Source organism: Colias eurytheme, chromosome 19 (assembly GCF_061535395.1).
Source record: "Colias eurytheme isolate Ceu_HAF_F1 chromosome 19, ilColEury1 Martin Lab GWU primary, whole genome shotgun sequence".
NCBI lineage: Eukaryota > Metazoa > Arthropoda > Insecta > Lepidoptera > Pieridae > Colias > Colias eurytheme.
Genome location: NC_142998.1, coordinates 470202 through 497350, shown reverse-complemented (window position 1 = coordinate 497350; position 27149 = coordinate 470202). Strand labels below are relative to the sequence as shown.

The 27149-nt window shown below is 32.6% G+C and overlaps 1 protein-coding gene and 1 long non-coding RNA gene across 2 annotated transcripts; both read right to left on the bottom strand.

The window, feature by feature from the left end:
- Positions 1 to 3933: 3933 nt before the first annotated feature.
- On the bottom strand, positions 3934 to 4784 carry LOC149899908 (uncharacterized). Its single transcript, XR_016457809.1, has 2 exons — positions 4442 to 4784; positions 3934 to 4174 (listed from the first exon to the last, which is right to left on the bottom strand). It is a non-coding gene; the product is annotated as an uncharacterized LOC149899908 (long non-coding RNA).
- Positions 4785 to 19505: 14721 nt separating this feature from the next.
- Positions 19506 to 26744, bottom strand: LOC149899907 (cytochrome P450 6k1-like). Its single transcript, XM_090113282.1, has 9 exons — positions 26586 to 26744; positions 25417 to 25617; positions 23627 to 23773; positions 23016 to 23200; positions 22528 to 22685; positions 21821 to 21939; positions 21015 to 21120; positions 20055 to 20303; positions 19506 to 19678 (listed from the first exon to the last, which is right to left on the bottom strand). The coding sequence occupies exons 1-9, from the start codon at positions 26742 to 26744 to the stop codon at positions 19506 to 19508; spliced, it is 1497 nt and encodes a 498-aa protein (XP_089969408.1).
- Positions 26745 to 27149: the final 405 nt, after the last annotated feature.

Genomic DNA, 27149 nt, shown 5'->3' with positions numbered 1-27149 from the left:
TGTTTTGCACCACGTCCTTCTTATACATTTTGTATGAAAGAATTTTGGAAAGGCGACGAGGCGGCACGCCACGGTTGCGCCGCGGGCGTACCGCAGGCGTACCGCAGGCGCGCTTCCCCCATCGCATCCAAATAGAGGTCAATTCACGGTCATACACAATCAAAAACAAATCGGGTGGTAGGAGACGGTAGCCTGTCAGTCAAAAATGTGTTCTCTCTGTGTGGAATTATATAGAGCTGCTATTACATACCCTTCTTCGTTTTGTTTTAAAGGTGAATTGAATTAATCGATGAAATGATTTACACAGGTGATGGCAGTAGGGAAAGTGAAAATGAAGAAGAGCATAATGAAAGTTCCCATGTATTTACAATGTCAGAAATAAAGATAATCCTGATTTTGATTGTATTTTTTATTTATTTGTAATTGTAATAATATTGTGGAATGATCAGTACTGTAAATACTTTTGAACTGAGATTTTAATGATAAGATTTATATGGTTTAAATGTAAACCTGTGTTTGAAAACCATATTTTATCTATACTAGAAGAGAAAGAACATAGGCTACCTTTTATTGCGAAATATGTACCACGGGCGAAGCCGGGGCGGACCGCTAATACAATATAAATTTTGTGTTATTTTAACCTTCGTTTCTTCCATCATTACACCAGTACTACTTTAAAATTACTTTAAAAGTACTATAAAATTTTCCAAGTAAATTCCAACATTTCCAACAAAGATATATTTGCAATCGTGGGGTTATCCTCGCTATTTACTTACAAGGAATTATCAAAACAAAATCGTTACTTTCAAATTAATGTTAATCTCTTTTAGCACAAAAAACATAATTTTACTAAATTATGCATGAAGAAAATGCATTTAACCACTCTATATAAATATCATTTTCGGACGCCAACAGCGCGCCCGATGCGCGCCGGCAGCGCGCCCGAGGCGCGCCGGCAGCGCGCCCGCGGCGCGCCGGCAGTGCGCCCGCGGTGCGCCCGATGCGCGCCGCGCCGCTTGTATATGTCCCGCGCCTTAGGAAATTAATTTCGGTATCTCGTTAGAAACTGAGTGCTATGGAAATTAGGGAACTTAAAACATATTCAATGTGTATTTCTTTAAACTCAAACTCAAACTCAAATAGATCAAGAAGATTTAAATAGATAATATGTACATAATATACGCAGTAGTATCTTCTTGAATAATGTGTAAACGGTCCTTTGATTGAAACATTTATATATGTTGTTTGTGAAGAGGAAAAGATTGAAAAGAGTGTTTTTTTTAAGAATAAAAGGTTCGAGGTTAAAATATAAATTTGCCAAAAATGTTTAGTTTTTCCAATACAGATTATTTTTATATAAATCTATTTCTAAAGATAAAGATATAAAAATAGGGAAAGATAAAGATACAAATTGAAATTACTGTTCTTTTCCACAAATAAATGTATATTATACACCAAATTCCTTTTGATAACACAATTGAGATGTTTCAAATTCGTAAGAATGTTCGTGTCAATAACGCGAACCTTTTCTTCACAATTGCTTTTAGCTTCAAGTAGTTCTTCGTACAATTTTTCCTTAAAATATCGATCAGAAGTAACATCAAATTACTTCCTTAGGTTCAGGGATGGTCTTGTGACATTTTATCAATTGTTTCAAACGTTGGTGATAAATATTAACATTTTTAATGACAATTAAAAAAAAATCATCCAATTTGTTTTATAAAATACCTATAATTCTTCAATTTACAATATCACAAAACTCTTCATAGATTTTTAGACATTTGTACAAAACAAATTATACTTTTTTGTAATCGGTTCATCAGTATTTACGTGAAAGAGTAACAAACATCCATCCTCACAAACTTTAAAATATTAGTAGGAAGTAGGATATCAACGACGTCTCTATTATTTTTAAATTAATAAAAAATCCTTATGAACTACAGACACGGAAAACCTTTTTTTATATTTCTATAAAATACATATAACAAAAGCAAATCTGCATGTATAAGTACGCACCTGCAGTTAAACTCAAACCCTCAACTAAATAATAAGCAGCGGTTAAACCACGGTTTAACATAAACGAGTTTTCCGCTTCGTTCGTATTTCATGGTTTACGACGCCATAATTTAACGGCCATAAATGCTGTCAAAGAAACTAAACAAGTAATTATTCTAAGTGTAGAAAAAGCTTTTTTATCGCGTTAAATAATATGGATTTTTACGTTTTCATTTATTTGTAAATTAGGATCGAGTCTGTCTATCTGTTTGTTCCACCCACTTACAAGATAATAGCACAATAATAGTTTCACGAACTGGTCAATTAGATGCAAGAATACATACTTACATAGCACAATATTTTTTATTGAAACAAACAAGATAGATAATATTATTAAAAAAATCACCATACAATCCTTTTGCTTCAAAATAACGTGAATAAGTAATACATTATCACCTTTACACTTATTAACACACAATAATACCACAGTATTACCATTATTTCCTACAGTAGTGCGACGAATGTACTTGTGCAGAGAAACGGAGGGGAACTGGCGGGGGTCGGGCGACGCGGGCCGCGTAAAGCAAACACGCTTAGTTCGCTTTACCTAGCGCGAAAGGATGACGCAGTCGTATTTTTTGTGTAATAATTTTATTATACATAGGTACTTACATATTCTATTATGGCGCGCACAAACTGTTCGGTTTACGGATGTAAATCTACATTGAAATCCCAGAAGGAAACAATATTTCAGAAAGATTGTATTAATTGTATCTGTTGAATTAAAATCAAAGCTATGTATATGTTGTCCTCATTATTTTCTAATCAGATTGTACATCCCAATGCGAATGCATTACTTAGTTAAATGTTATAATATACAATTAAGAACATCCAAAAATAAAGTGTCCACGTAAATAATATTTAGCAGTGCAATATCTGTAATTATATATTTATGAACAAATAATTACATCAGATTTAATAATCGCAATTATTTTGAATGTACATATGAATAAAGATTTCATCATAATATTAATAATCACAATTGTTTTATTTCCCATTTGTTGCAACCCTAGCGTATTTTCGTGTGGCAGCGTAAGTACCTACGCTGGCGGCGGCATCGCACGACATCAAAGGCGATTCCTTACTGTAGGAAATAATGGTAATACTGTGATAATACTTCAAAAAATCAACAATCACCTCGGAGCAATTAACAAGCCTGGAGAAGTAACAATTAATTGAACGTTTCTTATATAGTGGCTCTCTTTTATTCAATACCCTAATTAATGCGATAGAAAGAGACAACACACTGTTATCTGCTTGGCATTCAAATCCACATGTAGCCACTTTTTGTTCTAAAAAGGTGCCTTTACTTTATCGAATACTAAAATATCGATAAATAAAAAAATTAAGTTATAAAATTGCTTGAAGATAATTTAAGATTCGTTTAATTTTGAATTATGGATAGGTAATTATTTCAAATTTTAAGATTCGTTTAATTTGGAATTATTCATTTACGATGCGTATTGACTGCCTTGCATTGTATGGTAGTGGTATATATAAAAAAATATTATTAGGTATTTCGGTTTAGGTTGTTTTTATGGTTTCGTAAAAAGGTACGTATTTTTTCCTGTTTTCATAGATTCATTCATAGAATTATACGGAACCCTTCGTGCGCGAATCTGACTTCCACCTAGTTGATCTTTTTACAAATCAATAGTCGTATCCTACTAATATTATAAAAGCAAAAATATATAAGAATGGACATATTTTGATACTCTTTCACGTAAAAACTACTGAATGAGTTTTTATGGAACTTTACAATTATATAGTTTAAACATCAGAATAACATATAAGCTACAATTTACCACAGGAAAATAACTCATTCCCACAGGAAAAAATTGGTACAAGTTTAAAATAAATTGCTTCAAATAAAACAAATAAACATTTATTTTTTTAACAACATTTTATTTCGATACTTAATTACCAAATTACAATATTTATTATTTAAAATAGATGCCACCTTAAACTTGTGGCACAGCATCTCTGCAAAGCACTTTACTTTTCTTCCCGTCTGATTCGAAATGATTTGAACAAGGCCGAGAATGTTTTGAAGGCTTCCAATTTTTCCTGTGCTATAGCTTTAACTCAAACATCTTTTAATTGTTCTCAAGCCAGAAACCTGCAAATAACAATAAAATCCATACTTAAATACCTTTTTTTTCTCCTAACCTAAAGCAGTCATTATCAATGAAGTACTTCGTTCCTACTCAAGTATCGATAATTGCACAACACTATGGAAGTTATATTTTGCATTTTTTCTAAAAACTAAGCTGATTATGATTTCATTTCAATGATTACGGTTAGATAAAACATAGATGATTAAGAAAATAAGGTAAATTAACTTATTTATCATACAATTAACAAAAAAATTGATCAAAACACTAACCTGTGAAATGACAAATTTCTATCTTCGTCCGATTTCACATTACTACGGCTTTTACAGCCGTAAGCAACACAAGCCATGTTATCTTTAGTCAATTGTCTTTTCATAAAATAACAAATTAAACTAAAACACTCGTTTTTCACTTCAAAAATAATAATTAAAATCACCATGCGTCCGTGACCAGACTGGTCACTGAAACAAATTGACATGGGCACATGTAATTTCAAACTGTCGAACTGACATATATCTGTCCTCTTTTTTCGCATGACATTTTGCCATAAGCCAAAAAGGCCAAACTAGTGCTATATTGTTCAATTAATTGTTACTTCTCCAGGCTTGATAATTGCTCCGAGACAATCACCCAATGCAAAGAAAACTCATTATTCAATTTTAGAATATACAACAAACATCTACTCACCACATCTACGATTTAAAAAGAAAACATACCACAGATACAAAAATCTTATAAAATATGTGAACTTCTTATATAAAAATATTATCACGTTATGATTTTATTAGAAAGAAAGTTTGAAGATTCATTCTATCTCGTTTTCGCACATCAGAAATGGCGCCAAATGAATGTGTTCGCTGGCGCCAAAATTGACGCGTGTTAGAAAGAGATGCAATATATTCATTACATTGAAGAAATCGCGACAGAAAATTTACAATGGAATTAGAAGCTGTGTATTCGTTTTTCGAATTTCAATTGCGTTTACAAATTGTAATTTTTTGCTTAATTTTACGCTGTTATTCCATAATACTCGGGTACCACCAGAAGGACGGTACCCGGATCTTTGGAAGGCTTACGTGGGGACACGGATCCAACACGCAGAGGCCCTTTCGAGAATTATTTTAATGTGTTGTGGGACACCAGCCGCAGCCTGCCCATGACTGCACTATAGAGATACAGCCCTAGGCAGTCCGCGGCCGATGTAGGACTATTGCAAGATAAGGGAATAAAATAAACTGGGCTATGGAATGGGATGTTAATGGACCGGAATTAAGGACTATGGAAGACTATGGCACCTGCCTTTCTACTAAGATATAGCAAAAAATTGTTGGCAGGTGGTGACTCGCCCTCTCACTGTATGGGCCCCCGAAATAAGTCGCTGCAATAGTGCGACAAGGGGGCAACATATTGTGAGCAGCTAAGGGTGGAGAGGCGTCCCTGGACTTTAAACTACGATCACGCGCTCCCTGAGGGTCCAGCATCACGTGCCCACTCGCCACTTACGCTTCGCATCCACCCTTCGAGCTAAAAGCTCTCGCGACTCCACTCTGGCCGGCCGGTTAAGGCAAGCCAGAGGTGGGGGTCCTGTCCTCGTCAGGCTTCACTCCGACCGGCCGGTGAAGGCGAGCCGGAGATGAAGACAGGGGCCTCCCCCGGGAGCACTCGGTTCCCGCGGGGTCGCTACTCCCCGACACCCCGCCATTATTATTATTAGTTTATACGATGAATATAACTACCTAATTTATTAAATTAATAAATTAATGACGAAAAACTGTAAAGTGCATAGTGTTTATTTTATTTTATCTTTGTGTTTGGACTTTAGATAATTATATAAAATGATGGATTGGTAATTATTGGTTGTAAGTATGACTACATACTTCTTAAAACTTATTAGTTACGAGGATTATAATAATTTATATTGGTACCTAAGTAACATGTAGGTAAGTAATAATTATTTCTTATTATGTTTCGTAAATCAAATTGAACAATGTATGAGTGAAAAAACTGTGCTCAAAATTCGTTATTTCGAGAATTTACATTTATTTTGCTAAAATTATTCCTTAGGGACAAAGTTAATAATAATGGAAATATACGATTCATAAACATTGAGATAATATTAATATGGAGACGACACCGCCTACATCACTTATGTTCCACTCAACATACGCCATGTGGCGTATGTTGAGCGGTATTTTTTAATGGTTTTAAAGTGAAACGCATCAATTATGCCTTCGTGTGTGTTACGATATTGCACAAATAATACATATAATACGGAAAAGTGCAAAGGAGCGTATTTCCAAACTATACATAGCCAGAACGCAACCATAGGAAACTGCTCGTGTATACTTTGTAATGCTGTTTTTAAGTTTGTTATTACAATATATACATGAATTTTGCGTACTGATCGTGTATACCTTGTAACGCGGATGCTTGCTTCTTCGTTCCAAACTATACACGATCAGTACGCAAAATATAACTAAATATACCTACTACACCACTTACGCTTGAGCGAAATAATAAATATATAGGCAATCAAAGACTTGTACAGCTATATCTATCTACTTTTATTCTTGTTGATTGATTCAGTAAAATATGGAATAAAAATATTATTAGGTAAGCTTAGAAAAATAAATAGGTAACAGATAATATAAGGGTTACCTATGGGTTAGGTTAGGTTCGTGTTTTTTTTATCTACACAAAAATAGGAGCCCCGCGAAGAGGGGCTCCGTCGCCTCGCAACCGTCTTCTTCTGGATTTATTAGATTGTTACATTTTACCACTATTGTCAATTGTAAGTCGTGCAGTATACCTAGTCGGGAACGAAGACACAAGCATCCTCGATACAAAAAATATACGATCAGTACGCAACATTATATACACAATACACATGCAGCATTTTAATAATAGATTTCAAAACAGCAATACAATAATAATATAAACGCGAGCAATGGAAAGACGCCGCGCTTACTCCGAAACATACACGATTAGTCCGCATGCGTACTGGCGCTGTATATTTTGGAGCGCTATTCTTTACTTACTTCACTACAAAGTATACGCGAGTATTTGCGTACTACTGCTGTATAGATTGGAAGAACTTTGTAAAAAAGTTATTTCCAAACTATACGTGATTAGTTTCACACCGTTGCGTACTGGCCTTGTATAGTTTGGAAAGACGCTGCAAAGGAATAACTTTCATCGGTAAGTACCTAACTAAATAATAATTTTTAAAACTTAGTTAGAGCAAAAAAATGGCGCACAGATTTTGTTCGTGGTGTCTCCTAGTATATTATCTCAATGTTCATAAACAACCATATTAATACGCTTTGTATATTGAGTATTTTCGAAATAGAAGTATATTACAAGACAACAAAATTGAATTGGATTCGTATATTTGCAAACTTTAAGACCTAACGTAGCCGTAAAAATATATTTACATCTGTTTTCTGCGAGGAAAGCACCAACTTAGGTGCTTCTTTTTCAGACTTACACCTGTGCCCTTAATTTAGGCTTTAGTGAGTTAGATAAAACAAAAGGTAAATTAGTAGACATTTTAATAAACCTAGTATACTTAAATCCATACTAATATTATAAATGCGAAAGTAACTCTGTCTGTCTGTCTGTTACTCAATCACGTCTTAACTACTGAACCAATTTGCATGAAATTTGGTATAGAGATATTTTGATACCCGAGAAAGGACATAGGATAGGTTTTATCCCGGAAATCCTACGGGAACGGGTTTTTCTTGGAAAACGCGGGCGAAGCCGCGGGCGGAAAGCTAGTTCTTAATATTTAGATGTCTAGCTAAAATTGTAACAAATAACACTTACCAACTGATCCACAAAACAAAGTTATGAGTAGATCTAGAAGCTATCTCTGACTCTGTGAGTTTAGCCCGGCTATACATACAGACAAACAGACAATTTTTTTAATAATAAAAATCTTTATTTATCTATACTATATTACCTTCAATTACACTGTGTAATGTGTATGCCACTCAATTTATAAAAACACAATACTTATAACTATGGACATTATCGTCTAAACTAGACCGAGCCTGCCCCCCTAGTCAAGTGGCTTTCTGTTAGCGTAGCGTTCAATAGAATAGACTACGAATGTATGAGATTGACGTAACCTGTAGATACGTGTGTATCTACAGCCTACGTCAATCTCATACATTCGTAGTCTATTCTATTGAACGCTACGCTAACAGAAAGCCACTTGACTAGGGGGGTATCTTAGACGAGAACTTTAAAAAAATGTTCAATGTAGATACAGTTATGATTTCCTACGATTTACTATAATATTCTGTGTATAGATTCTCACCTAAAGCATAATAAAACGTACATATCCTTCCCAAACATGTGTTCTAGAGCACTAGGATATTACAATACTGTCAACCCCATCCCAAAGGATATAAAAATCAATACGATAATGTAAAGGATAAGCAAGCAGAGCGGAATGGAAAATTATTCGTCCATGTTGTTTCTCTTATTAAATTATAACATGTAAACTTTGCTTGTACGGTATTTTTATTAAACTCCGATGGGAATGCTGTGTTGGTATTGCATTTTTTGAGAAAATAAGTATTTGTTTTTATAGAAAACATTAAATTATACATATTGTTGTATGTATGGGTTGATTGTAATGTCACTGTTTTTCCCTAGTAAAACTAGTTCACAGTCGAATTAATTTAAATAATGTAGTTATATCAATATAATTTTATTACTTTTAATCTAAAAATTACAAGCACTTACCATTGAAAAGTTCACGATTATGCTAGACATTTGCTATTATATTACAAAACTCTTGTGTGGGCAACATGGTTATGATAATGTAGTTTTCGACGCGAGACAAATATATTTGTATAGAAAAGAAATATCCAATAGGTTCCGAATATGTTTACATTATTTTTTGTTACATTGCATCATTCAAGGTAAAATTCAATCATATCAACAATTTTCTAATTCCAAAGTATTTTTTCACTTTCGTCTATATTACTTGATTGATTTATTTTTAATGAACCTGTATCTACGAATAAATGGTTTTACGAAAGCATTTTACGAATTTAATTTATGCTTTGTTATTTTTCACAGATAATTACTTCTATGAAGAATGATTCCATAAAATGAATTCAAACTGCAAAGACTCAATTCTTCCTAATATCCCATAGAATCGCTTACAGCAAGACCTCTCTTGATTGCCAAAATTCCATTCAAAAGTGTCGATGTCTGAAATGTTCTCAGTAATTAAAGAATTAAGAGGCTTCTGGGAATGTGAGTTAATGATCGACGCAATGAACGGGAACTCAGAAGTCATTAGGCGGTGACAATTAGACCCTATCGCTGCATTAGGAAATAGGCGCTTTCAGTTCAATTTAGCTCATTTCTGAGTTTTGCTTTTAGCCTCTTAATGGTCTAATGAGATGAGAAGTATGGTGGTTGCTTTTTTGTATATTTGAGTTGTGGTAACGTTTATTTTATTGTGTTTGAAATGATGATGAAATAGAAACATGGTTTAAGGTGTTGATGTGTTGGTTTTATTTCAGTTTTTTTTATGTGTCAACATCATTAGGAGTGTTAGATCAGTATTTTATTAATATCTAGTTTTATACGATTAACTACAAAACTATTAGACTTTGCATAAAATTTTTACTCCATTTAAGCGAAGAGACAAAATTTAAAAAAATAACAATCAGAAAATATAGTTAGTTAAGAAACCAGCCAGAAATGGAGATGATGACGATAGCCAAACGCCTAATATCCTAGCCCATTAATCGAAATCTCAACGAAGGTATTTCCCTAACTTTAAACACGAATTATTCTAGACCTTTCTGAGGTCCTAAGTTTTCGTCATCAAATAAAGGAAGTCAGGATTGAATAGCGTCATAATATTGAGTGAAAATTCGTCAGCCGTCACCTTGGTGGGAAGTTTCTTTGAGAACCCATAATGGACTTACTAAGTGTTTTCGGTTGAAAATGTTAAATAATTAGGATTTCCTTTGAATGGAAATTCAATTTCTCAGAAGGTGACTTCGGAACAGGTTTTATTTAATCATTATTAATGCGGTTATTGTACACCCCTTTTACTTTTACTTTTAAAAGTTCGTAATTAGACTGGTGTTTTATGTTGGTGTATTTTTTATGGCTGCTTTGAACATTTTGTAATTTGGGAGCGGATGTTTAAAAATGTATTTTGGTTAAGTATGGCTTTTTTCAGGGCAGAATTATGAGTAGGTACCAACGTATTAAAAATGCAATACCTACTGAATCTTCACATTGTGATGTAAAATTATTATTATATGTTTATTTCAGAAGTCATATTTTAATTATTTACTTATATTTGTTTTATTTTATAATAAAAAATTAATCATTAATAAATATTCTTCAAGTTACTTGTCATTATTATATTACGAGGTATACCAGTTTACAACAATGTATATTGTATGACCATCTTTGGTCAAATCAGTTAACCCTACCAACATACCTACTACAATTTGAACGTTTGCCGTTAAATAATTTTGCACCAAATAATTATAAGCCGCTTAATGAACTAGAATTAATTACGATTAAATAGTTAAATCGGCATCCACATTGTTCATTGTTCGCGATATTAATTGTTATCGGCCATTGTGGACATAATGTAAAGTAAATTAGTTATAGTAATTACAATTAATATTGATCGAGGAAATAATAATAAACGCTTGCTGATTGATTCTGAAAGGTGTTTTTGATGATAATGTGGTTAGTAAGGTGACTATTATTTATGGTAATGTTTATTATTACTTTACTCTACCGCAATACAAAACAAAATGGAACACTTAATAAATAATAATAAATAAATAAATATTTCAGGACAATTCTCACACACCGCACGATCTGATCCCATACTAAGCTTTCGCTTCTGTTATGGAAACCAGATGGCTGATAAACATGCATATATATATTAATTTTAAATAAATACTTATATAGATAATTAATACCCAGATACAGCAAACATCTATGTTCATCACACAAATATTTGCCCCGGGTGGGAATCGAACCCACGACCTCTGGGCTTGGAAGGCAGGGCCACTACCAACCACGCCAACCGGTCAGTCGAATAGAAATTGACCTTAATAGAAAATGACCAGAAAAAAAGAACAAACACGTAATATTATGTTAGAGCTTTTATGAAATTAGTAGTAGAGTATGATAATAATATTTTCAGGGAGTAGTTTGGTTTGCCAATTTAAAACGAATAATCTTATCTGTAATACCTATAGATACTTAAGAAAAATGTTTTAAACTAAATCTAATACACGAAAACTTTTTGACAAAATCTCATTCATCAATTAAACCACTCATGGCACCCTCAATTACTACAGATATGTTTTCTAAATCGCTTTGCTTCTAACAAAGTTGGTACACAAAATTTCGTTCTTGTTTGCCTGTTCAAAAGGATTACTTTAATAACCAATATTATTTAATCTTATGCAGAATTTACGTTATTTTATTATAATAATACTTATGTCCGGTTCACAATTTCTGGATGGATATGTTTATAATCCAGTCTGTAGGTATTTATGCTCTACAAAAGGTGGCGTAGAAAATGTTTTGAAACGATATTGTTTAGGTATGAAAGGTTAATAAAAATCCAAGTTTTCGACCTTGACGGACCCAGGCGCTAGCCGCCATCTTGAATTAAAGGTGCTAAAATTAGGTATATTTTAAATAACTTCTGAATTGTTTACTAAATCACAAAAGTGTCTATGAGGAGTTCAAAGAAGACAAAATTACCTACATTTTTTTCATACATGATTATTCTGTAACTCTTAAAGGTAAAAAGTTACAAGCGACGGAAATAATAATATTTACAGAAATCATATAATTTTAATTTTGTTTAAAAATTGTACAGCTATCATTTTTTTAATTCTCTTTGATGGCCCGGGCTGGTTAATGGTGGCTTCTTCGCTATCGTCGCTGAAATTTTCTGTTTCATTGTCTGTATTTTTAGTTTCCAACCATGAAATTTCGTCATCATGACCAGAAGAAATCGAAGACGCTGGAGCACGCTTTCTAGTAACTTTTTACGGAGGGGACATGGATAAGGAATCCTTAGAAGATATCCGATATGAAGGATTCGTAAAGTTATCAATAAAAAGTAAATTTAATCGACGAAATTTCATGGTTGGAAACTAAAAATACAGACAATGAAACAGAAAATTTCAGCGACGATAATGAAGAAGCCACCATTAACCAGCCCGGGCCATCAAAAAGAATAAAAAAAGATTGCTGCACAATTTTTAAACAAAATTAAAATTATATGATTTCTGTAAATATTATTATTTCCGTCGCTTGTAACTTTTTACCTTTAAGACTTACAGAATAATCATGTATGAAAAAAATGTAGGTAATTTTGTCTTCTTTGAACCCTTCATAGACACTTTTGTGATTTAGTAAACAATTGAGAAGTTATTTAAAATATACCTAATTTTAGCACCTTTAATTCAAGATGGCGGCTAGCGCCTGGGTCCGTCAAGGTCGAAAACTTGGATTTTTATTAACCTTTCATACCTAAACAATATTGTTTCAAAACATTTTCTACGCCACCTTTTGTAGAGCAGAGGCTTTTACATTTCCCCACAGACTGGACTATTAGCTTATCTGTCAGCTAAGTAATGTATGACATCTAATATACGTCAATAAAATATTACATATTCAATCCCACCCGAGACATTATTAGCAGTCAAACCGGCCCACGCCATCATATTCATAACAATAGGTAAGAATCACCTAATACGTGCTTATAGGTACTTACTTTTTCGTCGAGAAGTAATTTGAAATACTTCCAACTAAACATAATCTCTTATAACTTAAACCGTACGAACCAAGCGGCTGAGTAAATACAGCAAATTAATGAATTGCCGCCCGCAGCCTGTGTTTAATTTATGTTCTGTTTGGGCCTTACACTGTGTCCTGCAAACATGCATGCCTTAACCATCTTCTTGGTAGAACACTATTGATTTTAAATTCGATTTAACATGTTGTGTTGGGAAGTTTGGTAAGCGCTGTCACAGGGTCTTATCTATACTAATAAAGATGAAGAGTTTGTTTGTTTGAACGCGCTAATCTCAGGAACTACTGGACCGATTTGAAAAATTCTATCGTTGTAAGATAGCCCATTTATCGAGGAAGGCTAGGCTATAGTATTATTATATCATTACGCTAAGATCAACAGGAGCGGAGCCACGCGAGTGAAAACGCGAAGCGCAGCTAGTGATTTATGAGTCATCATCGATTTCTAGAGCTTAATCATTACACTCTTTCTAAAAATATTATTTGCGTGAATCAGACGTCTTCATAATTTCCAAAAACTAGGATTAAAATGATAGGGTGATGTTTAAGCTAGTTTTTTTCCTGAAATTCCTATGACGACAAGTTTTTATCAATCATTATCATTCCTACATAAACGAAGTCGCGGGCACAGATAGTTCACAATTTATATAAACACTAGCAGTCCGCCCCGGCTTCGCCCGTGGTACATATTTACATTTTCTCTACGTAAGAACCATCCTCGTACTTCAAGGAATATAATAAAAAAATAATTAACGAAATCGGTTCAGCCGTTCTCGAGTTATGCGCTTACCAACACATTTTGGGATTCATTTTTATATTATAGACAAAGCATACATTATTACACATTATTGATAACACCAAAAGATAGAAACAGCACACCAAATATTTCTCTTAAAAATCCCTTCGCAGGCACCTCGCTTCAAATGTCAAAAGTGTACAAATTTGAGGGTTCACGGGTTTTATTTGATGGGTAAAGGTTCAGCTGACGTGAACATATATCAACGTCATGGGAAACCCGAAAATCGTGTACCTATTCTTAGTTTTAAAGTGAAGTTGAGAAATTATTGTACGTTGTCTAAATGTTGTGTTAGATATTAGAATTGAAGTGGATCTTAGATAATATTATCTTATATTCAGAAGTTTGAACTTATTTGTACAGATGAAAACATTTGCCCATCATCTAGTATTAATATTTTAGAGATCAATAGTTTTTTTAATCTCTTCGAGACTAATCTTTAACGCTACATTGAAATTGCTAAATAAGTGTTAAATCGAGTAATACCTAAATTTTTTCATCAGTAAGCGGGTTGCAATCTTTGTTAAAGATATTTTCAAAGTTAATGTGAGAGATATGCCTAATAATGTGGTGATTGGTTATTTATATAACACATATTTAAATGTCATTCTACTTAAAATACTATTAAATTAATATTGGCATTAGCATAGTATCATCATTAACAGGAAGTTATTTTCCGAATTAACCAGCGATTCGCACCCCGTTCGGTTTGTTTAGACATTTTCACTGGCCCTCGATCAAAGGCAGCGGACAAAGGACCCAAGTATTCCATTTTAAATTATTAATTTAGTACTGTGCTGCTTAAGCAATTTCCTTGGAAGGGAAAATAACCCGCTTTCAAGGTGTAATGTTATTAAGAATATCAAAGCGCAAAATTACTTCGCCCTCAAAAATCCTTTGAAGGGACAAAAATATTGAATATTCATAATTCTAATACCCTCAAGGAGCATCTGCCCCATAAAACTTAATTGAATTTTTACTCGAGTATTTCAGTTTATTTGGATATAAATTTTTCGCTGTACACCTTGGAGATTCCGGTGTTCTGTTTATTAAAACAAAAATTGAGGACTTATGGTTTTAATAAAACTATATTAGATACTGGAGTGGTGTTAAGAATAAATTGGTATTATAAAACATGAAGAAACATCTAGTGAAATTATATTTAATCTATATATATTTGATCTGTTTGACATATTGTTATGACCCCATGAGGGTGGATTCGATTTCTCCGCAGAAAATATTTGAAAAAATGTTTACATCATGGGTGGCTTAGCTGCCAATTTTATACTAACTGAAATTTACTATCTATATAAAAAGACAGTTATAAGCTTGTAATATTAGACTGGGGTAGAAGCCTTTAAAAATAATGAAAAGATAAAAAAAATCGCAGTCGGATGAAACCCATTATAAAAGGAGGGGAATATGATGAAAATAAAAGGAAAAATAAATTACGGTCAATCCGAGTTCGGGAAGTGGGAGGGGGGAGCTTTTAAGAGAAAAAAATGGTTTCTCTCGATTTCCGACAAAACTACAAGTCTTACAGAAAAAAGTTCAATGGCAAAGTTGTAGGTAATTAAAAGTTCTACAACTTTTGTATTCACAATTTTTTCACATAACCTCAAAATTTAGGTGAAAAATTCAAAAAACCAAGTTTTTGGTCTTTTATTTTTATCTACTTCAAAATTTATTGTTTTTCTACGAAATTTGGTGGAAACTTACTTTATTATGTCCCAAATACACTGTAATTTATTTGATTGAAAATATTTATTTTTTCGCCTTATTTTGAATTAATACCAAAAAAACAACCTTATTTTCAATCGAAAAGTCACCCGTCAAAATATCAGCTTTTTTCAAAAACTTGGGGTGCCTTTTATTCATTGAAATCTCTACTTTCATATGGTGTAAAAAAAAATAAACACCACCATAGTAAATGTTCTCAGGAAATGCATACAAACAGTGTGAAAATTAGCTTTTACTAAATCAGGCACACTTCTCGAACTCTATATCTTCTCTTGTATCGGCTTTTCGGTAATATTTCAAAAGAAAAATAATTATCTGTTCTAAGTTTAATATTTTACAGCATATTCAAAAGCAAAATGATGTCGATAAAAACATTTCAGGTAGTTCGAGAAGTGTGCCTGATTTAGTAAAAGCTAATTTTCACACTGTTTGTATGCATTTCCTGAGAACATTTACTTTGGTGGTGTTTATTTTTTTTACACCATATGAAAGTAGAGATTTTAATGAATAAAAGGCACCCCAAGTTATCGAAAAAAGCTGATATTTTGACGGGTGACTTTTCGATTGAAAATTAGGTTGTTTTTTTGGTATTAATTCAAAATAAGGCGAAAAAATAAATATTTTCAATCAAATAAATTACAGTGTATTTGGGACATAATAAAGTAAGTTTTCACCAAATTTCGTAGAAAAACAATAAATTTTGAAGTAGATAAAAATTAAAAACGAAAAACTTGGTTTTTTGAATTTTTCACCTAAATTTTGAGGTTATGTGAAAAAATTGTGAATACAAAAGTTGTAGATCCTTTTATTACCTACAACTTTGCCATTGAACTTTTTTCCGTAGGACTTGTAGTTTCGTCGGAAATCGAGAGAGACCATTTTTTTCTCTTAAAAGCTCCCCCCTCCCACTTCCCAAACTCGGATTGACCGTAATTTATTTTTCCTTACATTTTTATCATATTCCCATCCTTTTCTAATGGGTTTCATCCGACTGCGATTTTTTTTTGTTTCAAAAATTATCTACTCCAGTCAATGACGCAGCATACACCAGCTGCAGCGTTTAAAAAATACTAAATATAGTTTTTAATAAAGTCTGTCAATAAAAGTATATACTCCAAATGTAAATAAAAATATTTTCGTTTTTTGTAATAGTTATGTACATTAATCTAAAATTAATTAATTCTCAATTACCATAATAGCAATTAATAAACAAAGACGAGATCTGAAACTTGGTTAATATCAAGATTGTCCAAGTAAAGTCAAACAATGCTCGAAGCAGTTTGTTTGATTTCTGCATTCAGTAATCTCGTATTAACATTGAGTAAGGAATATTAACAGTAGTTGCTTAGTTTATGAGTTAAATACTAGATAATGCCCGCAACTATGTTTGTGGGTATTCATTTATATCAACTACGCAAAAGCTCTTCTTTTTAGTAACTATACGATCAGACATACGATTATAATACACACAATACATACTAGATTTCCGCCCGCGGTTTCACACGCTTTATAAAATAAAAACCCGCATTGTTCTCGTTCACGAGGGACTTCCAAAAACCTATCCTATATGCTTTTTCAGGTCTGTTGATGCGGCTTGACGGAACACAGTGGGGTTTTGGTCGGTAGGAATCGGACATAACCCACGGCTCCTCCCCCGGAGGCCGTGGGTATCTACCTACGCAAGATTTCCTCACTAAAAAAAAAAGGTCTTCTGCAAATTAAATTTCATCCAAATCGGTTCAATAGCTTAGACATGAAGAAGAGACATTCAGACAGAGTTACTTTCGCATTTATAATATTGGTTATGATATAATTACTTACATTTAATATAGACTGTAATTGTAATATCATTACAAAAAATGCTCTAACTTTGAAGTTTAGAAAACGAGAAGAAAATTACTGATATTAATATTGCAATATAAAATATAGTAAAAGGAATCATAGACTGACTCCTCTTAGGTGAATCTTCAGACAAGCTTTATTCAATCTAATTACTTCCGCGGAGCAACCTTAATTGTGGGAAAAATGCATTTATGTCTTAGTCTGAGGAAAAGGAAAAAGAAACGTAAGAAATATCTTCTATATAAATTTTGCTTCTAAGAAATAAATAAGCGAGTGATCAACGGACCTCTATAGAATCCTATATATAATGTCCATCAAAAATTACATTTGTGTTGATTCATAAATTGCGAGAAATTTCAGAAATGAGCTGCTAAATAGCGATTTATATAGTCTACATAAATCACTCGCTTATATTCCTACACGAACATACTTTGTCGAGTGCATTTAACTTAAAACTCAACATCTCAAATAAAACGCCGGAGTTTCCTAGTTATAAATTAGTTGTTGTTAAATATTCACTCGCTCCGGACGTCTTGTTTAAAAATGCTAATTATTTAATTAAGACCTTCCTAGTCCGTACTCACAAGTTTGTGAGAATTTTTAAAATTCCCGTACAATCTTGTCGTGTCAAGCTGGTATAAAGAATGCATGCGCTCCTTACTTATTTAATCTGTGACAAAGAGCATTATGCGGACTGAGAAAAGAATGTGTACATATTTTGTGTAATTACTTGGAAGTTTATTATTGTTAATTAAGTGTAAAATTATTGTTAGAGCAATGATTAGTTGGTAATAATTTATACGGACGTTGATGCTCTGTACTCTATTTTGACTCACTTTAAATGTAGAGATCTAATTCACACTTTGTACACTTATCAACCGTCATAAAGGTTTGATGAAGAAGTGTTTTTTTTAACCATATTGATTATTCATTAGGGAAAAAGCTTTTTGTCATGAAATATTATTCACATTATAGAATTTCAAAATATGTGTCGGTTTAATAATTAATCAATTCCAAAACACGTATATCCGCCTTACTCCTTCCAATATCGTATCAACTAATCTAGCTTAACGAACGATCCAAAATTTCGCATTAGTGGCCTTAAAGCATATGAATACATCATCCTAAAGTGCATCTTAAATTCATCGAGTCTTACATTAACCGTGCACTTTGAGTAATACTGTATCGAACTGTAATATAACTAAGTACTTAAGTTCTGAGGATCTTAATCTATTCTTCAAACACATCCGCGAAGGGTGTAATCCATGTTATGAAATTCAATGAGCGGAACTTTGGGGCGGAAACAATAACTGTAGGGGTATTTCATGTGTTACATTTTACACGAGTTATATATAAAGAAAGTTTAACGTATTTTAAAGCAATATATTCATTAAGATATCTAGGAATGAATCCCGTTTAAAATCAGTCAAAAAGTCTATAAGTTTAACTGTAGAGGTGTTAAAGTGTGATAGAAATGTTGAGTCCCTAGGCGATAATGGAAGCATGACATGCGTTTGCGTGAATCGTCATGCTACATGAGTAAAATAATGCATATATGCATTTATATACAGTTCCTGTGCAACCTGAGTGTGCTTCATGTTCTAAGCTTTTGCATGCAAGCATGAAAGCAACCGATCTAAATTGTCATTCATGCATGACACCACGTAAAGCATGTCATGCAGAATTATCGTCTAGTAGGGACTTAAAACTCTCTTTCCTGTAATTTAAAATGCTACCTGTCTTCTTGTGTTCGTAATTCTGATTTCTAATAATACTCGTCATTATAATTGGCCTTGTTAAGTTATTAAGTATTGGAAGAGTTAATTAAAAAAAAAGGTTTTAATGGTATTTTATACTTTTCTTGGAAGTTCTTGTTTTTGTTGAAATTAGTTTTATTTATCGAGGGTGTTTTCAATGTATCCACAAATATGCGTAATATGAATTGAAGCAATTAATGTTTCCATAAATTTAATGTCCAGGAAATAATATACCTAATATAAAAATAGTAAAGTAATTTAATTACAGTAAGCTCTTTGGACATTCATTTTCTTTTTTATAGATCCGGGTTTAAAAAAAACTATTTTTATTAAAACTATTTATGTATTGAAAATAACATTTATTATCTATTTTCTAGGTATAAAATTAACGTATAGATTTTCCCCGGGAGCCAGGAAAAGCGCATGTTTCTCCATTTTTACCTCACACGGTTTTGGTGAATTTGCTAGTGGATGTAATTCGTAGGCTAATATGATACGTGATAGTATGTGCTGAAGGTTCATTTTAGCGAAGCGTGAGCCTGAAAAATATATTTTGTTACTGAGTGAAAAAATTATGTTTATTTTAAAACAAATTACTTGGAATTGGGATGGGATTACTGAGCATAATAATGAAATCAATATTTCTGGATTCAATACATTTCTTATCAAGTATTAATAGAATATAGTTATTCATGTTGAGAAGCTATGAAAATGCCTGTACAGTACGATTCACGAGAGATGACCACAAATGGCGGCCGTCTGCGCACGTACACTCACGTACACACATATCTAACACCGAAATAATTTTTCAAATCGGACCAGTAGTTCCTGAGATTAGTTCAAACAAACAAACAAACTCTTCAGCTCTATAATATTAATAGTATAAATAAGATTTCAATACATCATAATATTTACCTATACAATTTCTAGGTCCCTCTCCAAACGGCATATAAGTATACGGTATTATATTCTTCTCATTTTCTGGTAAAAATCGTTCTGGCTTGAATTTCCTAGGATTCGGGAAGTATTTAGGATCATAATGCATTCCTACAGCGTTCACGTAGATTGGTGTTCCGGCTTTGATGGTCAGTTTTTCGTCTATTTTATAGTCGTTTGCCGCGATTCTATCGAACCAACCCATGGCTGGATACATTCGCAGTGTTTCTGGAAGAAATAAACAAGAAATTCTAAAGCTTAAGTATCTTTTTTATAATTCCACTGGTGGTCGCATATGCCCTGCTGTTCTATGTAGGACATATTAAAAGCGCAGAATTCCTAAGCTCAAAGATACAAGCTGACGTATTTATGGATGCGGCATTATTTATTATTACTAATTATAATCCATACTTAATATTATAAATGCGAAAGCAACTCTGTCTGTCTGTCTGTTACTCAATCACGCCTTAACTACGAAACCATTTTGCATGAAATTTGGTATAGAGATATTTTGATATCCGAGAAAGGACATAGGCTACTTTTTATCCCGGGAAATAGGATAGGTTTTATCCCGGAAATCCCACGGGAACGGGAACTATGCGGGTTTTTCTTTGACTGCGCGGGCGAAGCTGCGGGTGGAAAGCTAGTAGTTAGTAGTTAATAAAACTAAGAAAATGTGTTATGTCTCTAAAGTACATGATATAAGCTCAAAAGTCATTGGTGCGAAAAGTCAATTTTAGTTAGTTAATTATTAAAAGGTTATCTTCTTTCTGCATTCTGTTATAAACATAACTTATTTTTATTTCGTTCTAACGTTCATGCCAAAGCCGGTAATTTATTCAGTAAGTTTATTTTAAAAGCGGTGGATTCAAATAATGCCATGCAAAATAGATTCAATAAAATTGCATAAAAATAAAAAGAAAATATGTATGCACTTACCTTTTATAACACAATTTAAATATACGAGCTCTGATAGTGTTTGTGTATCCAATTCAGCATTATTATTATTAATTTTGGCTTCCAATAATTCTCTATATAACCTTTCCTAAAACAAATATTTACCTACTGTTAAACAATAATAATTTACTATGAAATTCAATCTCGCCGTTATTTGTTGAATAGGAACATAAAATTTAATTCATAAGTTAATCATAATTATTATTCAATTTATTTCCCCATTCAATGTTAAGGTCTATTATAAGGAACCATGGTATTTTTACCATTGTCTTATACAGGGCGACTGGTAATTCGACGTGATCCTTCAAAGGGGTTATCGTTATACTAGAGGTCATTTGCAACAAATTAAGTCCCACTAACCAGGGGTCAAAAATGGATGGTTATTGAGCTATGACCCTTTTCTTTCTGAGGTGATGCAAGTTTTGGGCAAGTTTTTTTTTTAAACTGATCGCTCATTCTTCGGCTTTCAAAAAAATATCAATTGAATGTTAACAATGTAGTAGTTTTTTCAAAATTAATTGTTTTTGGTAAAAAGGCAGAAAATTTTCATATCAAAATCCGTCATAGCTCAATAACTATCCATTTTTGACCCCTGGTTAACTGGACTTAATTTGTTGCAAATGACCTCTAGTATAACCCCTTTGAAGGATCACGTCGAATTACCAGTCACCCTGTATAATGTTAATTCCTAACGGCGAAATAATTTTCAAATCTGCAGAATTTTAAAAGTATTTCTTACCAAAAAAACGATTTTAATGAAAATTTAAAAACTTAAATACAATGAATACCTGATATTCAGCATTATAGGCCAGTTCATATATACAAAAAGCCAACGTCACGGCGGATGTGTCGTAACCTCCTTGAAGGAATATCGCCCCTTGGGACACTATTAAATCATCTGTGAATACTGAAACATATTCTAATTAAATTAGATATCATTTAAGCTCGAACAATGATTAAATATTTTGAATAATTCCGGCAGTGTTTTAGTGTGTTTCATTTAAAAATCTATTATTTTTTTACAAGTAAAGTGAACGGCGATAAATTCATACTTTTTTGCAGTTCACTGTGCAATCAAATGCTAAACTTTTATTCTAAATATTTCATGATGAGTTTCAACATTGTAACTATGTGTACCTATGAGTATTTTGAATTCGTCTCATGAAAGTAGGTTCCAACTGTACTTTCATACATGTAACTGTATAAATCAATTATTAAACGAAGTAAATATTACATTTCTATAACTTCTCTCGAATTAACATCACTACATAGTATAAAACAAAGTCGCTTTCTCTGTCCCTATGTCTCTTTGTATGCTTAAATCTTTAAAACTACACAACGGATTTTGATGCGGTTTTTTTTAATAGATAGACTGATTCAAGAGGAAGGTTTTAGTATATAATTCATTATGTTTTAGGCAATGCGGGCGAAGCCGCGGGCGGAAAGCTAGTTAATGTAATAAAGTTCTTTACCCTGCTATAATACAGTTACTTACCAACGTCTTCACATTCTTTCTCTTGCCTCAATTTAACTAAAGCACCGAGTAAATCCTTGGCATCTTCTCCTTTATCAACATTGTCTTTTCTCTTCTCGATTAGTATTTGAAATACTTTCTTAAAATACCTTATAGACGATTTTGGAAATAATGTAAATCTGGAAGAAATAAAATTGTTTAAAAATAGAGCATGTTACGAAAATTTAATAATAAATTTATATGCAAGTTGTATTAATGTTACTGAAACTCCTAAACGGCTGGACCGATTTGAATGAATATGTCTTCACATGGATTTTAGAATAGTTAATATTTCCAATTCGAACGCGAACGATGCAGCGGGCAACAGTAACACACACACACACACACACACACACACACACTCACACATATTATATAAAAAATCTACTTCAATATGTCAAAATCATTAAGATAAGATAAGCAATCATACAAGCTACACTTTAAACGTTTCAGAAATTCCATAAAGATACCTAAAGATATCAACAAGCTCCGGCCAGAAGAATATACTGCACCACGCGATGCCCCTTCCCAGGGAAAACTTCATGAACTCCCGGGTCACGGCCCTCATCGGACTATCTCCCGTGAGGGTCGCGTCTCCCGCCACGCCAAACGCTGCAGCACCTATTATGTCTGTTGTTATGTCGGAGAATAGACTCTGGAATATTAAAAATAGTATCTTACTCAAAGAAGTCAAGGAAAAACCCGCATAGTTTCTGATCCCGTGGGATTTGCGGTTAAACCTATCCTATGTACTATATGGCCTGTTTTTGGGTCAGAGAATAGACTTTGGAGAAAGTATATTTTACAAGCTTTTCATCAACGGCTTTGTTCGCGTAGTCGAAGAAAAACCCGCATAGTTTCTGATCCCATGGGATTTCCGGGATAAAACCTATCTTTTCTCAGGTCTCTAGTATAATCTTTACCAAATTTCATAGAAAACGGTTCAGTTTATTCGGTTCATTTAAACAATCGGAAATAAACCTTATCGATTATTACAAAACACGCCTGTATTTTCAGAACTGAATTAAAATATAAGAAATAATTTAATCAAATCTTATTACTCAAAGGTTGGTATCCTTACCCTAAGACTTAAATTTTCACTTTTTTCCATACTAATACGTTGTACCAATTCATTTGATTTGGAAATAGAAAGCGGTTGGAGGCTTTTTAGTTTGGCCATTGTGAATACCCCGGATAAGCGCTTACGCACTGCTGTCCATATAGGGTCCTGGAAATTAAATATACTTATTTAAATTTCAGTGAATAATCTGTATATTTAATTTCGTATACAATAATATTCAAAATGATTGATGCGTTAATGCACAACTCATTAGTAGAAGAATTAAAAATTTGAAAACGTATTCTAAGAATCAATTTTTAGTAAGTTTTCATCCGTTTAAATTGTTTTAATGTTGTTACTATCGACAATATTGCAATTTTAAACAATTAATATTTTTTCGCGATACGTGAAGCGAAAGTGTAAAAATATGGTAAGATTGAAAAGGTGACTTTTCAACGAATGTTATTGAAACATATTTTGGTATTGGCAAAAAGTTTATCATAAGGTGTGCAGTTTTGGTGGTCTGTTATCATATTTTTGCGAGATAATATTGTTATGTATTTTCCTTATAAAACATGTGTCTATCTAGACTTATCTGTCATCAATGACAATGCATAAAATTACTAAACTTTTTATGATGAAGCTAGCTTTCACTGTAGCTTCTCTTGCGTTATCTTAAACTTTGAAAGTATGTACTATGTACTCACTACTCAATATTTACAAAAAAGTGAAAATATAATGAAAATCGGTGCAGTAGTTTTTGAGTATATCGTAAACAGACAGACGCGACGGAACGCGTGCGAATACATCCCGTATTATGTAGAAATGATAAGGTATTAATCTTTTCTTTTGTAATAAACTATAAGAAAAAATATGCATAGTATAAATACACTAAAATTACAGAAGGGACATTGTGAAGAAACATTTTTCTAACAGTCAAAAGTTCGACGACATGTACTGAATGACCTTAACCTGATGATTATTATGTTATCAATATTTTTTAACTAAATTAGTCGTAGAATAAACAATCGTATTTTTTTATAAACTCTTCACTCTACAATTTAGGAAAAGATAAGAAAACTAATCATTAAAAGTTCAATGTTAACTAAGCGTTAGATTAGAAGTTCATCAATTTTTTTGTTTTTAAATTGTTTTGTTACTATCTATAAATTGACATTGAATTATATGTATTTTATATTATTTTAAATGTTTAGTCTAGAAGTTCTCAAGACTGTTTTATACGAAGTGAAAGTGGTTAATTAATATATCCGAAAAAAAAAACTCTTTCTTGAGTTCAGAATATTAAAGAAAAATAAAATTTATAAATCCTAATAGGATAAAAATGGAGATGAAACTTGGATTTTTTTTGGTTAGGTTAAATTTAGATGCTGACCGACCGATTGGCTTGGTTGGTAGTGACCCTGACTTCCAAGCCTGAGGTCGTGGGTTCGATTCCCACCCGGGGCAAATATTTGGGTGATGAACACAGATGTTTGCTCTGTGTCTGGGTGTTAATTATCGATATTAGAATTTATTTAAAATTATATACATATGTATGTTTATCAGCCATCTGGTTTCTATAACATAAGCGAAAGCTTAGTATGGGATCAGATCGTGCCGTGTGTGTAAATTGTCCCGAAATATTTAATCGAAAATCGTAGAAAGAGTCATCGCTCTATTAAAGTGATATACATATATGTAGAAGTGACTTTAGCAGTCCTTCTATGTGCTTATATATGTATGTAGGTATGTCGCTTATTTGGCTAGTTTCTATAAAAGTTCAATATCACCAAAATTCCTATAATACTTACATTAACAGTAAACATATTCAAAGCCCCCGTTGGATCGGACGACCCCGAAGACAGGAATCTATCTCTAAAGTTATAGAAGTCTTTTACGAGAACATTCCTGGCTATTTCTGGTGAATTGATGAGCAGCGCTGGTCTTTGGAACAGCCATATTCCAACGTATGGTGAATCGTAAGTATCGTACATTCGACGTAGCCATGTTATCTAGAAAATGAATATTACAAAACATTAAAATAGTACTATAGGTACCCTTAATTTTACAAACACACTTAGAATAATACAGAAAAGTTTGGAAAATCCAAAAGTGCACGCCTCATTATTTTTTTTTAATAATTATTTATTAATTATTATTTTTGTTTATTTAATAACAATTAAACCACATCGAATCAGACCCTGAAAAATGAAAGGGTTCTATTCCTGAGCATACTCAAGCGTAAGAGAAAAAAAAAGACTCGATTAGTAAAGTATTTCGGTCGCTATCGTGTTAACAAGAAAATCCTCCGCACATACAGACACACGGACGTCCAAGACAGAACTTTTTTAAACTGTTTTTTAACTAGTTTAAATAACAAAAATGACATCAAAAATATCATGAATGTTAAAAATAGTGTTTTTTCTTAATATGTGTGTGTATGTATTATCTTACAAGTGCAATGTATGATACATAAAGACATTTTAAGTTTAAAAAATCAGATGTTTTGCGCGAAGTGACAGTAGTACCCACCTCAACGCTTCGCTTATGAGGCGTGCAAAAGAGGGAAGAAAACAGTCAGTTATTACTTTATTAAAACTTATTTTCAGGAATTCGATTTTGTATTGGTTTTAATAGTTTACAAATTGAAACGTTAAATAATAATTATTGTAACGTTGTTACTTTCTTATTTAGAAGATCTTGATATACGATGACATTGAAGATAATGTAAAGGGGTTTTTATTAAGTTTTATAAAATTAAATAATTATCACAGGACATTATTAAAACTAATCAAGTCTTGAATCAACATAGTCAAAAGAAAAATCTTACAAAATACAATTATAACATCTGCATCACAACTTTGAGGGACAATTTAGCTTTTGTACACTACTAGACCTGAATTGTGTACTTGTTATTAATTACATATTTAATCGGTGTGCTATAAAGTAAGTTATTTAGATAAAAAAATATCAAACTTACCGGATTTTCCCGTTGCAGAAAAGTCAAGCTTCCCACCAAAGGTTGTGGTGGTACATAGGGTATTCCCAACTTTGCCCAGTACGATTTTAATCTTTGCCATCTTATATACAACCAAGCGAAAAGGCCAATTAACACAGTTAATAAAACTTCGAGTAGCATTTTACCTGAAATATTGTTAATTATTTTAATGTATTGTTTTTATCAACTGAATGTTAAGGGTCAGGGTTTCAAAATTATTGCTGCCAGACCCCCGTATTTTTCAATAAGATCTAATAGGTATACAGATATGTATTTATATTCCATTCGAATACATACATCCAGCGTGGTCACGGGCAGGCTGAAGAATAAATCACGTTTTTAATTTATAATGCGAGACAAAACATAATGTAATTGTTTTATGGGAGGTTAATAGCCAGCATAAATGTTAGTGTCTGTTTCGTACATTATTTTATAATTGTCATTTTATCTCTATGATAAGGTAAAGCATATCCAGCAGTTATGAAATTGCTATAAATATATTGTTATTATATTGTTTATGAGACAAGCTTATTGCATGACATGTCA

What these genes read in the sequence shown, in the direction of transcription:
- LOC149899907 (XM_090113282.1), bottom strand. Translation starts at nt 26,744, where the DNA reads ATGCTACTCGAAGTTTTATTAACTGTGTTAATTGGCCTTTTCGCTTGG. An exon ending in TGAATATGTTTACTGTTAAT is followed by an intron (nt 23,774 to 25,416) that starts GTAAGTATTATA and finishes TTTAATTTCCAG; the next exon opens with GACCCTATATGGACAGCAGT. An exon ending in GAAAGAATGTGAAGACGTTG is followed by an intron (nt 21,940 to 22,527) that starts GTAAGTAACTGT and finishes AATATGTTTCAG; the next exon opens with TATTCACAGATGATTTAATA.